Source organism: Condylura cristata, unplaced genomic scaffold (assembly GCF_000260355.1).
Source record: "Condylura cristata isolate star-nosed mole 26May11 unplaced genomic scaffold, ConCri1.0 scaffold00027, whole genome shotgun sequence".
Taxonomy (NCBI): Eukaryota; Metazoa; Chordata; class Mammalia; order Eulipotyphla; family Talpidae; genus Condylura; species Condylura cristata.
The window spans coordinates 4,862,512-4,877,955 of NW_004567128.1; the positions used below are offsets into that span (position 1 = coordinate 4,862,512).

Below are 15,444 nucleotides of genomic sequence, written 5' to 3' on the forward strand. Positions count from 1 at the left end.
GCACATGCACACTACTTTCAAAGAAAATGGAAGGAATCCACCACCGTTTGGGGCTTACCATGCTGGACTACTGGTTCTTGTAATGGCTCCCCAGCAATAAGGACAAAATGACTTTTCTCAGGGCCCTAAAGTCAATGAAGAAAGAATCAAGCAATAAACATGCTTACTTTCCAATGTCACACTAAGAATGAAGCGGACATTCTGGCTTTCAAAATCAGTAGATCTTCATGCGTTTTATCTTTATCAAAATTACCACATACATACATTTTCAATAGATTTACTTGTTAGAATTGGTGCTTAGACCTTAATTAGAGAGGACAGCTCAAATCACACATGGCGAATTACGCTGGGACCAGGCACATCTGTTATGTGTTCAGCTTGTCAGCTGGGACGATGCAGTGGTCCGTTGCACTGCCAGCCAGGCTGACTCAGAGGGCTGGAAGGTGGCCTCATCCCCATTTTCCTGCACGGTGGGCCAGCACTTGTCTGTCTACCTTACTGGCTAAGGAACAAGAGCCCAGCGGGGGGCGAAGTGGGGGAGCCCCTCGACCCAGGCCCGTGGCTCCCTGCACGTCCCCATCTGCCTCCCATCTCCAGTGGGTGCACTGCAGGGACTGGGTGTGCTAAGCACTCAAAGGGAAATCACCGATGACTTCTCTAAGTGCATCTGTGGATGTGCCATCATTGCTTCCAATGCTCCTTCTTTTAGGACCTGTCTTGCCTGCCATTTGCGGGGTGAAAGCACCCAAAGAAAGCCAGGGTGTGCCTGGCTGGGGTTCAGTAAAACTTCATTACAAAACCGGCTTGGAACTCGGCCTGTTGGACATGACTTGTAGACGCCTGTGTCAGAGCCGGGGCCGACTTCTGGCGGCCGTCATCTCGGCGTTCTTCCTAACAGCCTTGTGGCTGGCATCATTACTTCCATCTTACGAAGAAATGGATGCTCAGAAATGTTGAGAAATGTCAAGGTCACGGGGCTAATATGCGGCAAAATCGAGATCACACCATCAAGCTCTTTTCTGTGAGTGGGGCTTCTTGCTTTCCTATGGGTGTGGCCGCACCCACCCACATAAATGCTAACTTCTTAAATAACTGGTTTTCATGGAAATCTTTCTGTTTCTGAAGTGTCTGTACTACACACAGCAGCAGTTGCGGGACGAATGAAGGCCTGCCACCAGGGACGCCCTTGCTGGGGGACCGCCCGCTCCCCCGGCTGCGGGTGGTTTCTGCCGACGCCTTTGGGTCCTGAGTGCTCAGCCTGCCACGCTCCCACCCCTCTATCATTTCTTTCTTGTGCTTTGTTTCACCTGCAAGCCCTTATCTTTTGCCGAGGTTCATATTCTGATGAATAGCTTCCGGGCCTCTTTCTTGCACTGGGTGGAAATGGATGAAGCTGTCATTATTATAGGTCCAAAGTGGCAGTTTCATGCAGGACAACCGAGTATTTATGAGTGTGAAGCCTCAGACAGGCATTTCTCGGGTGCTCATGGGGTTTTCTTCTCTCCACCACACAGTTCATGGCTAACCGCAAGTGATGAAGGCAGCTGTTGGCGAGTTATCAGGAGAGAAGCTAAGACAACACCCCCGCCCTGGCCATCGCCACCTGGACAGCACCAGGGACAGAGGCCAGGGCCAGTCAGTCTCTCCACCAGGGACCGGCACGCTGACGGTCGTCACGCCTGGTTTTGAAAACCCCCCTTTCAGGCGCTTTGGCCCAGTCATCTCCTCAGTCCTCTTTAACAGAGGGACTCAAAGCAGTCCATTGGCTTCACGGCTCACAAGCAGGTGAGGCGTCACCCAAGGGGAAGGAAGCAGGGGAAAGAGCAAGCTGCTGACACTCCTAAAATAGCAGAAACTTCACTTAGAAGCAGGGACTCAACACAAAATGTCCATGAGACCCAGAGGATGCTCCTCTCAGTTCAAGATGCGGTGGCGGGCAAAGCGCTCCTAGGAGCACGCCCGCAGAGCTGCCGCTGGGCTCGAGGGCCGACCCTGTTTCACTTCAGCTGAAAGTAAAAACGATTCAACTGTAGAAAGCAAGAAAGTGAAGAGACACGGGAAATCTTTGCCTCCAGATGCGAGTTTCTAGGGTGACTCTAGAAGATGAGGCATCGGTATAAAGAAAACTTTAATATAAAACAAGAGAAATAGGCATGAATGAAAGGCCAATAAGCTTGTGGCATAGCTTCTTTCTCCAAAGAAGATGGAAATACTTGTAGCTACACAGGAGACCCAGGTATTTTTCTGGAAGTCTGTAGAAAGTTAAGAACAAGTTAAGAAAATTCAAGATTTGCAACACTCACCTTGTTCTCCACCTGGACACTGTCACCATCCCCCAGCACCGCTGTGTGGTAAGGTTCTATTTTCTCTTGTGCATCATCGGGCCCTACAGAAAAAAAAAAAAAGAGTCGGTAAATTTAATACTCGTCATAGGACACTTAGAACACCATGTACACATTTTAATCTCAGAACTGACTTAGGAATTTCCTTAAATTTCTTATTTGATGATATTTGTAATTACTGATGTCTGAAAATGGCTGGTTTCCACTGTGGAAAAGAGCAGGAGGTGAGCTCTGCACCGTGTTTCCATTTGCGCTATCAGTGTCCTGCCTAGTAATTCAATGAATAAGCACAGTCCTTGGCACTATGTGTTAAGACGAGTGTTTCCTGGGGCAAATGATAAATCTCCTAAGAATTAATCATACTTGGGAAAATCAGTAAATGGCACCACTAATTCATTTCAACAAGTATTTATTGAGCACCTACAACTGGGTAGTACTAGAAGACAGAAAGAAATACAAGGCAGAGTCCTTGCATACAAATAATTAAAAATCTCTGTGGGAGAAATGAAATAAAAATTCATAAAGTCATCACATACTTGGCAAAAAAAAAGAATTTTTGACTATATGTGGTGACAGATATTAGACTTACTGTGATACTTTTATAATAGATACAAATATAGAATCACTGTGTATATTTAAAACTAACTTAATGCTATATATTGAGTAGCTCTGAATGAGAATTTAAAACACAATTCAACTGAAAAAAAGTCAGTTGGATTGCTGTGAACAAAGGCCTGTGCTAAATGCTGTGTGTGTGTAGGGAGGAGGGGGTAAGGGGTGGGGGCAGTTTTCAGGCTAGACATGTTGCCATACCTTGATACTAAGGTTTCCAGGTGAAATAACACAAGTGAAATCGTGTGTTAAAGGCAACAGTAAGTACAGCATTTGTGCAAGGTTCCATGAGATAACAGGTATGTACGTGCTGATTCCAGGCCAGCGGTCCCAGAATTGATTTGTAGAGGAGTTGAACTTGACAGGGCTCTTCGGGAAGGGCGCTGCAGACAAAGGACAGACTGCGCGAGGGAAGGTGCTGGGAGTGTGCCCCTCCGAGGGGATGGTGAGCCTTCTGCTCTGCGGAACCTTTCTTATGGGAAGAATCATGGAAAAGTAGGCCGGCTACAGATCAGGGAAAGATTTGAAAGCCATGTTAAATTAGACAGCCTTTGAGGAGAGGGAGGATGTGTGTGAAATGATCAGATTTGTCTTGGGCAAATAATTCTAGGGGCAGAGAACAGACTCAACCCAAAGAGGCAAGAATGAAGTTAGGATGACCTGTTATTTTGTGGTCAGAGTCTATGTGAAAATGAATTACAGCTTGAACTGTGAAGGGGCCGTGAAAAGGCGTGGATGGGGCTTGAGAGGCAGCTGTGAAGGAACCTAAAGGATCTGACAACAGTGGGAGAGAGGAGTCCCACGTGATCCTCACTAGGAAAAGAATGCTGTCGTGGTCCAAAGAGAACAACAGTGATTCTGCACGAGAAAGCCCGAGAATGGAGAAGCCACACTGGATGACAACAGTCACAGGAGGCTGGTGAGCGGGGTAGGAGCAGATCTTTTAGTGGCTGGGAAATACAGACATGAACAGAGAGAAGAGTCCAAGCAGTGTAAGCAAGCCCATGAAGATGTCTGGCCGGGGCGGGGGGAGTACACCTGTATGGTATTTGGGATATAAGTAAGGACATACTGGGGCTGAAGCGGAATACTCAATACGGGCTCACTTATTTAAATGAAATACCAGCTTGAGGAATTACATATAATGGAAACATAATTTGTGCATTTTGTGAATTTTGACTAGCGTCCAAACATAGCTTTAGTTTCTGGAGAAATTCTTCTCACTTCCACTTTGGAGATCACCTGAACAAGGCAAGTTTACTACGACGACGGCAACATCAGGACTCTACTAGAGGAGGAATTCCTAAGCTGGAGTCAGTGTACTTCAAAGGGACCCAAGAGTCGAATGCACAGCATGCAGAGACTTGGACAAATGACATCTTTAGACTAGCACCTAACTGAAATGCGGCTTTCCCTTCCTTCTTGAATGTAGCCAATCAACCACAGGAGTATCAGCTTGGACCAATGACTTATCTCCAGCGGAACACACAGATATTTTCTGTATCCTATTACAAGGTGACAGATACCTCAAAATAAGTTTATGTAATTACAATTGAGAGTTGACCTCTCGCTAGATCATATTATTTCAAATGTCATTAGAAAAGCACACAAGTCACTATGTGATAAGCTTGTTCCTTTAACATTTTAAAGATACCATCGAACTACCCAAAATAATAATAATAACAACAATGTGGGAGAGGGAGGTTGCCCAACTCTAAAGGATCCACGACACCAAAAAGGACAGACCCTCTGTCCCAGAGGCACTGGTGTGCTGTACAATGTTTAACAACGGACTTTGGGGACAAGAGTAGCAACAAACGAATCAGTAGTGTGGGCCCATTTCCATGGTGTAAATAAATGCTCCCGTTGTGGGCAATTCCAAGCTGCCTACGGGAGCTCAGGGAAGAGGTACCCCACTGGCTCCTTCAAGTACACAAGCACAGCACTCAAGTTCTCTTTCGGGTCGGCAAAGGTCATGGAAGTGGATGACAGAAGTCCATGGATTTTCCAGCCATGCAAGGATTTCGCAAAAGAAGACGTCTGCGAGTCCAAGAATAATCTCACTTCAAGTTGGGAGTATTTTTAACGGGGATACAGCAAAGCGGTTTATGAATAAGTGTGTTTTGCTGAGATTCCTTGGGAGCAATGAACCATGTTTCGTCTTTATCTTTAACTAATTCATATATAACACCCATCACCCACGTGGCCCACTCCTGGCCCTGTATTTTATGATGTAGGTTGTTTCAGGAAACACACAGCAACAGTTTACAAAGCCTGCTCACTGTGTTTTAATGGAGCGAGCTGGCAAGAGACAGCTCTCAATATCTGCTGAGTTGGGATTTCTCCCCACCTCCTATCAGGATGGCTGGCCTGACTATGGTGTTGTTCACTGGTCCATGAGGAAATCTTAATTTAGAAACAAGAGTTCCGGTCTCCCTATGAGTGTTATCCTAAGGTTAGAATGCCCCTTCTGCCCTTTCTCTTGGTTGACTGAGAGAGGAGTCAGTTTGCATGCTGGGGAGGCCATCTGACACGCCCACCTCAGGCGGCTTTGCTGAAGGACACCTGGTCAGGTTTCCAGGCTGATGGTTCTAACGTTGCTTCTGTTTATTTCCTGAGATGTTTACAACAGGGTCACAGAAAACAAAGACTGATTCTATCTTCATGTCATTTTTATGCTGTTTCACCCATCTGGTTATCTCCCGAACCTAAAATAAGCCTCAAAGAAAATATATTTTATTGTTTCTGACTACTTTCAATTACAAAGGGAGCCAAATCAGATAATAAATAGTTTCCATCGAGATGCTTTGCCAAGAATGTTAAATCTAATAGTGCAGCTAAGGAAAATTTAACTAAAAACAATTGAATTGCAAATATTTTTGTTTGCCCTAAACAGTCATAAAAGGGCAAAATACTTGAAAACATATTCTAAAGTTAGTGCTGTACCTTCGGCATGTCATTCATTGCTGTGAATTGTTTCTCCACACACCACACTTTTTTTCCTTTTCCTTCTCTGCCGATCCAGTTTCCTCTCTGTTCCACACACTCTGGTACTTCCATCATAAATTTCGCTATCATCCATTTCACACGTACAGTTAGCCCTCTTATCTGAGGTAACAAAGGTCATTCATTGCAAGACAAACTGCCTGGAGCTTTTCAAGTGCAAATGTGCCTTCCTCTGCCAAGTTGTACAGATGGAGTCAAGAAGGTCCCCACCGGGACTGAAACTGTCTTTCTTCCTGAAGCACACCCGCCGGTGCTGCCCAAATCCTTCTAGATATTTACACTTTCCCTCAATCTTTTGCTGCCATCTCTCCATAGGAATTCATGGGGTTTCCTTCAGCAACTTGCTTTTGCAAAGCATCTGACCTAGTTGTTCTAGAAATACCTCTCTTTTCACACTAATATCATTAATTTACAATGCTTAATTAAATTACATCATTTCAATGATGGGAGCAACTGGAAGAAATAGACTTGAGAGTAATCACAGCTGCCTTTACATCCACTTCGACTGGCTGGGGGTGGGGCAAAGAGCAGGTGCACCCCAGGAGGGGATCTAGGGGTGGCGGCCCTCCCTCAGCAGATCACTTGGTGTGAAGTGCACTGGTTGATCCAGTTTGTTTGGGTTTGGAGGCCAGTTTGAGGGTTTCTGAGGGACACCCCACCTTTATTTAAGATCTAGGGGCCATGTCAAACTTCTTAAGACCACCCAGAATCTGGAGCAGAAGCTGAGCACAAACCAAGCACTTAATTTACTTGTGATTACTTAACTAGAATAAGCCTGAAGCATTCTGCCTACATAAATTCTCATTTTTTTTAAAAGATTTATCCATTTTTTTCATACAGAACTGGGATACCAGCCAGAGATGCGGAGGGTGAGAGGATTCACCAGAGACAGAGTGGGGAGCAGAACAGGCAGATCGACGAAGTCCACTGCTGAAGGGAGCAGTGGGCGGGTCAGGAGAGGTCTGCCACGCCATGTGGGTCACCTCGGGGCAGGCGGGGATCGAACTCATGTGGAAGGGGCTTAAGCTTCTTAGTGCAGTGCTTTAACTAGCTGCGCCACCAGGGAGGGCCCATAAACTCTCATTTTAACAACCGCAAATACTTTTTACATTTCGAACTATCTATTCTAAGCCCAAAATCGCATATTCACCACTGGCCCTTCTAAGAGACTGGCGTCCAAGCTGCTGCACTGTCCCAAGGGTTGGGGGACAGGACACAAACTCTTCTGCCCTTTGGGTCTGCGTTAACGAGCAAGGTTGTGTTTAGCTCAGCTCAGAGCTTCTATGGGCATTCAGGCCATTTTCAGTTCATTTTAATCCTATACCACACAGATTCCAGTTGGGGGCTGGCTAATGGGCTTGGTGTCAAATCGCTCTCTACCCCCCCCCATTCCAAAGTTACTATTTGACCATCAGCTGAGGCCTGCAAAACAGTATCAAAAATTACAATTCCTAAAGAGCAGAAAAAACCTCAAACAAATACTTTTTAAGTGAATACGTGCTAACTCTTTGAACTCCTCCAGCGTGCCAACAGAAGGTAGTTCCGCGGCTCCACTATACCTACCTTGAACTTTAAAATGTCTGACTAACTTCCACACTAGTGAATGACCGGCATTTTCTTCTTTTCTTTTCTTCTTCTTCTTCTTCTTTTTTTTTTTTAACATTCAAGCCCCACCTGTCTGTGCTCAAGCTGTCTACTAATATATATCATCTGAGCACTTCTATATCAATTAACATTTTAACGGTCCTAAATCTCAATTCTGTGGCATCTCCCCAGACTGCCTGCTCAATGCCCACTGCTGTCTATTCCAGCCCAATAGTCCAAGTATATATGTTTATGGCATCTATTTCAACAGAAGGGAGGTCCTGGCATTTTGAAAAAAGACAGTTACTTGCTTATCAGTTCGTGCCACCCCATCCTAACTTTATAAGCAAGATAAACTGAGGCAGTTAAGTTAGGAAGCATTTTCTGGATTCTCTCTGTAGATTTTATACATCAGTGTAGACTCAATAGCTCTTTCTGCTTTGTCATTTCTTCTCCAGCGACTTTTTCTTGCCCTTTTGTTTTTCTCACTCACAGCTCTATGAGGGGTGGGTAGGAGGAAGGGAAGGAGATAAAATTCAAATGAGGTCATCTGGCCAGTCACTCTTTGGCTACAGCAGAGCCCCAGAGACCAGATCGGGGAGCTGGATTCTCTCCACGGTCCAGCTTGCTCCGGACAAATGTGAGCTTGTGCCAACACGACAGACTCTGACCCCACTTCCTGCCAGATGTTTTGCGCAAGGGGGCCCAGGCCAGTGAGTGGATATGACTCAGGAAAGTAGGCCTCACCTCCAGACAGAAAAACACATGGCCGTGTAAGTCACCCCCAGCCCTCTGACTGCTGTGCGTTCCTCTTGGAACTTTGGAATAAAGGGGTGGCTGGAAAACAAGGTCTTCATGATGATTAAAACACGCCGTGAAGATTAACTTTTCTCCCTCTTATCCTCTACATTAAACTAAATCAAACATGAGCATCGGCAAAGCCAACAAACTAAGAAGGATTTTTATATGCTCAAATGTAGAAAAAATCAAGAGTGTCATTTCATGGCACATGAAAGTCTATGAAATTTGCATTTCAGTGGCTCTACAGCGCTTCCTTGCAACAGCCCTGGGACCGGTTACTTGCTCCCGCAGCTGCTTCTCTGGCACAGCTGAAGCTCCAGCCCATGATGAGCAGATCTGTGCTCTGGGGGCTACTGGGGCCCAGCACCCCTGCCTTTTCTCATTCTACACACATCTTTGTGGCTCCTTGTCACCTGATGGTTCATGGGTTTGCCTTATTTACTTTCCATCTGTGCAGGTTTATTAGTTTATTTTATTTCTCTGCAAATCATAAATCAGGGGCACCACCACCACCATAAAAAATGGCTTTTACTTTTCAGAGAGGACGATACGATACTGAAGATTTTCAAAAGATCCTAAAAATGAACGATGCTTCCTTCCTTCCGCAGGATTACTGTCATTTAATGTGTGTGTGGGCTTGTGGACATGACAACAAAAACTTCTGCACACTTTCTCACGTGCTAGAATTAAAGAGTCGGGATACAGCGGGGTGGGGAGGACAGTGGGCAGTGGTGGACACTCTGGGTGCTTGTTGGTGGGGAACCAGTGTGACCACACCTGAGCACACCTGTCAAAACACTACGGAGGATGGAAAACAGTGGTAGCTGAATTGAAAAAATAATAGATAAGTAAATGAATGAATTTTGCTTCTGACCCGTAAATGAACAGCTATTCATTGAAAGAGGAACCACGCCCATTTTTACTATATAAAATCGGAATCCTTAAGAGTTGGTTGGATTTTGAATGCCTCTCTTCAATGAGACTCACTAAGTAATGCATATACAATCATCAGAAAAAGAGAAAATTGACTCTAAGCCAAGGTTCTCAGAGGTACCTGGCTCTGCAGATTCTTCTCTCTCCACCCTGAAGATAGATTCCTGCTCCTTGGAGCTTGTATGGGCTCCATCCCTTCATCGGTAGAGGCTGCCAACACTAGCAATGTGTCAACATTGTACACAGGCCACACGAAGATGGCCGCCATTGGGCTGGTGTTCATTATTCTCCCTCACTGAACATGCTGGCATCTGAGGGGTGCCCTGACCTGGGCGTACCAAGATGTACAGAGGTGTACAGACGGGAAGAAGGGGGGCTGTTCAATTAGCCACAGGACTGGTTTCACCTTAGTCCCTCCCCTTCAGTGATGCAGACAATAATGCAGCGAACCCAGAGTGACGTACTCATAACTCACCGATATACACATCTCCAGATATGGTGTAAATGAAGCTGGTCCACCCTGAAAAGGAACCACAAACGTTAGAAAATCAATGCTACCGTGTGAAAAGGAACAGAGTTAACAAATATCTCTAAATAGGAAATGGCAATATATGAATTTATGTAGCAGAGATAAAACACAAATTTGTCAATGAACTTCTTTGTTGTCTTTTAAATCTGTATTTTAAAATATAAGTTCTCTGAGATATTCAAAACACATATTCTTGCTCTCATATGTGCACACACGCACACACCCCAAACCTAACTGATCTGGCCCCAAATGATTCAGAGCCATGCAAGTAGACACTACAGTTCACGTGGCCAAACGCGTGTATCCCCACTAGCACCAGGCTAGTAAGGGCCACACGCCAGGACAGTGATCTTCAGCCTGCTCTGCCTCCAGGACAAAGTGCGATGACATTGCTAGAAAGATGCTTTTCTCGACTTAATTGCATTCTAGTTTTCAGTGATCTGGCTCCCTTCCATGTATCTGAAAAGAGGGTGTCCAGCCCAGGGATCTGGGGCTGTAAAACCTCTGGGATCCAAACAGGATTCCAATGGCTTGTGCCCCTCTGCCACAACCGCGCGAAGACGTACTCTTCGCTGTGAGGAGGGCGAGGGCAGAGGGCCTTCACCCAATTACTACCGTGGCTATTCGGCCACGAGTGTAGAGCCAGGGCAGCCGCGCTGGATATGCCCGGGGTTGTGCATCGTCCGTGGGCCTGGAGAGGCCTGAGGTGCCATGAGGGGCCCTGAGCAACAAGCGGCGACTTAGGACATGACTCGTGTGCCTTCAGTTGGAAGGGAGAAGGCCCTGGGAGGCAAAGGCGGGCAGAGTTCAAGGCAGAAGGGCAGGGCCTGTGAGTGCCAATGTAGTGAAGGAGAAAGCAAAAGCCGGGTGGGCATGGAAGGGCCATGGAGCATGAAATATCCTCCAGGGACCTGGCTGTGATGGCAGGTGATGGCGACACCTGAGGGAGAAAGCAAAGAACACATGCAACTGACTGGCCTGAGTCCGCTGAGGAGAATCTGAGGGATGGCCTCCTCACCAAGGACGCCTGTGGGAGGCCGGGGTATGGTTTCCCTTTCAGTTTGTCCTCTCTGACAATTTTTTAGAACAACTCTAAGGACTCCGGAAGTAACGCTTCTTGCTCATAGTTCACTCACACCTTCCTCCCTCACTGACCCATCTGTTCCGTCTTCTAAGGTTTTGGCCATCATTTCAGGGCCAGCTACCATTCCTATACCCGTACTGGGGGTGTTCACGTTGTGTGATTCAGGGAGGGAGGTTCGTGGCAAATGCTAAAGACACGTGCCAACGATTCACAGCCTGAGTCCACAGGCTTACCTAGAGCACACGGCTCTATCAGCATTTGCTCCGCTTTGCAGTGGACACTGGGATGCCCTGGCCCCTTTTAGCCTGATTGATAATAAACTCGACATCCACTATCCCTGTCTTTGCTGATTTTCCAAAAAAATTCACTTTTGATATGGTTTCAATTTCCTTTTCCAAGTGCAAATATATTTATTGCTTTTTTTTTCTGGTTGTAAAATGCAGTAAGCATTAATGGTGAAATATTTTCAGAATGTAAAAGTGTATAACAACTAAGCTGAAAACTTCCCTGCAGTCTTCACACTTAGCCCAACACAAGTCTTGCTGACCATTGGGGATTTGTGCTTTTGGTTTGTTTTTTAATGCACCATCAGTTATTTGCTTAAAAATGAGAACAAACGTAATGTTCTGTTTGGGATATCTTTCTATGTCAAAACAGAGAGAAATAACTCATCCCTGTGGAAGTCTGCAACACATTCCATTGTGAGGATGTGCCATCACCTGTGAAGCCAATCCCTCTCCGAGGGTGACAGGTATTAAACACCCAATGGTTTCTGAATCTGATGGAAGCTCCCAAGCTCAACGGGTTTTTATCTGGATTATTTTGGGTGTTCTAATCTCACTTCTCCTCCAGCCCTTTCTTCATTCCTACTTACCCTCCAAGCAGAAAACGAGTCTGCACACAATTGCCTAGGTCTGTTTTCTTTCCCTTTTTATCTTTTCACATGATCCAGAAGGACCAAACGCTTGCTGAAAGGAATGGCCAAGTCGATTTATTTAGTGCCTTCGCCCACTTTTGCTCCTTGTGAGAGTCGTCTGTTAGGATCTAGAGCCCCTCTTTCCTGGTACCGAGGGAATCTAGGCTCCTTGGGAGCACCAGCTCCATTTTATATATATATATATATATATATATATATATATATATATAAATATATAAAACATTTATTTATTTATGCACACACGAGCTGGGATGTTGACCAGAGCTGGTGGGTGGGGGAAGGATTCCCCAGCGACAAAGTGGGGAGCAGAACAGGCGGAGAGGAGACAGGAGAAGTCTGGGGCATCCTGTGGGGCAGCCCTTAGCTTGACAGCACTGAGAGCTGAGCCTTGACCCCTGCATACAGGGAGGCCTTTCATTTGCACCATGCACTGCTTCTGAAAGCTACAGCAAACTGAGAGCCAACTCGTGCGATTGCTACATGTGTGACTGCCACCTCGTTTTCCTAGAATTCCTTCTTTGCTAAGAGCCAGATGGCACAGGTAAGGCACAGGTAAGGCGCCTGAGATGTCCTGGTCCTTCTCTTTCGGCCCTCCCCGACGCCTCCTCCCACTTTTATATCTGGCACCTGGAACAGAAACCACCCCCAACTTTTTCTTGCTCTGTCAAAGGTTCACAGGCTCCACACTTCCTTCTACAAATGTGGTCTCCAAGTTTCTGGGCTTTGCAGCTGGGATGTGCTCCCCTCCCCTCAAAGACAAAGGAAAGGAGTCAGACTGGAGGTGGCATTCACCTCTGGTCCCTCAGGATGCTAATCAGCAGCACACTGAAAAGAGATCTCCTTCAGCCAAACATAAAAATGCAAAGCTTTTAAATATGTAAATCATTTTCTATGGCATTTGCTCTCATTCTAGGGAGGCTCCCAATTCTTGCAAGTCCCCAGTGAGAGCTCTCCTTGGCCCGCTTTCCTTGCCTGAACCCAGCTCCTCGCTGTCCTCCTGCTGCCTTACAGCTCAGGGTCCCAGTGACCTTCCAAAAAGCCCAGCCCGAGGCCACATCAAATCCCTGACAAAGGTCATTCCTGGGGAGGGAAGAAAAGAGGGGAACAGGGCAAGGGAGAGAGTGAACTACTCTTCAAAAGTTGGGCCACACGGTTGCCAGACCCCCAAAGCTGTGTTGGTTCCCAAGAGCCTCCCCCACAAGTGCTACACAGAGTGGGGACCGGCAACACCCCCACCAAAATAGTGCAGAGGATTGCACAGATTCTCCCAGGCCTAATGTTGTCACATCTGAGTTAGCACCCTTCTCTCTAGTAATAAATCTTGTTCATCTCCTTCTGAAAGAGTTGGTACCTGTTTACCAACTGAAGTACTTAGTGTCTCTTTCTTAAAAACAAGGATATCTTCCTACAAAACCATAGAGTACTTGTAAAAATTATGAGACTGATACAATATCCAGGAAAGCATGATGAGTTTAGAACAATACCATTATGTATGTACAGATACGCAAATTGTGTCAGTTGCCTCAGCAGTACCTTTTAGGACAGAAAGAAAATGATGTTCTAGCCCCTCAGTCCTTCCCTGCCATCCAAAGCACAGGAGGGCTTTCCTCAGTCTAGGTGTGCCTAATGTTTCCTCATCGTTAGACCTAGCTGATTCTTCATCCCTTTCCCTGTTAGCTTCAGGGGAAAGCTCTTATTTCTTTGTACTGCTTTAATTTTCTTAATTCACAAGAGCAGAAAGGATGAAATAGCAAACATATACAATGCTGTTTATTTCATCTTTCTTTCCTTTTACAAATAAAATCACACCTGGTTGCCTCCCAGTCATTTTCTACACACAGTAAATGTGATCTTTCTAGAAGTTCCACTTAAAAGCCACCAATGGTGCTCTGCTGTCCCAAGATCAGCCCAACTCCCCATCGTAAGCAGACAGATTCTTCCTACTCTGGTCCTCTGCTTCTCTGGAAGCACCCACTCTCTGCTCCCACCTCCATGGTTAATTATCACCCAGCAATTGCTTCTTGGCTTTCTGGCTAAGATCAAGAATAATTCTCACCCCGCAAACACCTCCTGGGGAGAGGAGGGGCAGGACAGAAGAATGGGCCCCTAGAGGGGACTTCCCGGTACCACGGGAAGGAAACCAGCCAACAAACTATAAAATACCAACAGAAAAGAACGCACAGTGACAGTAAACAAATCTTCTGGAGATCTAGACCAGACTCAACATTCTGGAAGTTTCTTTGAACTTCTTTGAACCCGTTTTCTGGTTTGAAAGATAAGGACATGATTTGTACAAAACACAGCTGTTGGGGTGATCGGGGTACTGAATTTCTGTATACACAATACATGTACATGGACATAAGCATGTACAAAGGGGTGTCACGTGTTGTTCATGTTATCTACACACTGCCCAGCGCTTAGTAGGCATCTAACAGATGCTAGTTCTCTTTCCCGCCCTTCTTACCTTTCTTTTTCCCCCCAATTTATGCAGATCAGGATGTTGCAGTGGTTGCTGTCAAGGTTTCTGCTGAACAGGGACCCATGGCAGAGAAGGGGCATGATCAGAGGGGTTGCCCCTTGCTCCCTGGAACACATCCCTAGCTCCAAGACTGCTGTCTCATGGCCTGCACACTATACTGAGCAGATATTGTCAGGGTGGTTCCCCAGAAGGTAGAGAATGGACCCCTTCCTGCCCTTGCCAAGAACTACACAGCTCTTAGGATGCGGTGCTTGCACCAATGAACACTGGCATCTAGAACTGGTAACCTAAGGTGCCTTTGTGATCATACAACATCAGACAGCTTACTCTTTGGTCTCTAAGCTGGCCAAGCACGGGCTCCTACCCCCATCTCATAACCAAACATGGACAGCAAGAGAGGCATCAAGTTTGTAGGTCTGCAATCTGGAAGAGAGGTCAGTTAGGTTACTATGTGACCTTGTAGGGATTCCATCAAGAGAAAACTGTCTCATCTCTTTCTCTCATCTGACCTTGGCTCTCCCTCTCATTCACAGAGACCCTTAGGACTAGATTCAGCCCACCTGGATTATCCAGGTTAATACCCTAGCTGAAGATGCATCACATGACCACATCAGTGACACAACCTTTCCCAGGTGAGCTGGCACAGTCACAGGTTCCGGGGACAAGGGTACGGCCATTGTTCTGCCTGTCACCGGGGTAAATTCTGTTGGTTGCTATACTGTCAAGAAAAATCAGATACTGAGGGAAGTCAAGAAGGCTTACAAAATGGAGGGTTTCTATGATATGACAATCCTCCATGCCTAACATTCCAGATCAGTTTTTGAAATATCTAGTGACAAAGGCACTGTGCAAGGTGGAAAAATCAACAGAGTGGCTGTCACAGGCCAACCCTGATGCAGTTGGAAGAGAAGAGGGATACAGGAGAAGAAGACACATGTCTCTTGGAAAAGATTATCCTAGAAATAGACTTATGTCCTCAATGAATGGTGGCAAAGTGTTATCTGTATTTCAGTTTATAGCAAGGAAAATCAGATTGCTTTGGAAGACATGGTAAAAATTACTGCAAAAAAAGAAAGAAAGAAAGAAAGAAAGAAAGAAAGAAAGAAAGAAAGAAAGAAAGAAAGAAAGAAAGAAAGA

The 15,444-nt window shown here is 45.9% G+C and overlaps 1 protein-coding gene across 4 annotated transcripts in view; it reads right to left on the reverse strand.

Annotated features, from left to right (window-relative positions):
• Positions 1–15,444, reverse strand: part of PIR (pirin (iron-binding nuclear protein)) — a 60,680-nt gene that overhangs the window by 2,800 nt on the left and 42,436 nt on the right. For all 4 annotated transcript variants that reach the window (XM_004689873.2, XM_012730220.1, XM_012730221.1 and 1 more), the window contains 3 exons: positions 9,754–9,798; positions 2,304–2,386; positions 59–125 (listed from right to left, as the gene is read on the reverse strand). In XM_004689873.2, coding sequence (XP_004689930.1) covers positions 59–125; positions 2,304–2,386; positions 9,754–9,798 — 195 coding nt within the window. The remainder of the gene's footprint in view (positions 1–58; positions 126–2,303; positions 2,387–9,753; positions 9,799–15,444) is intronic.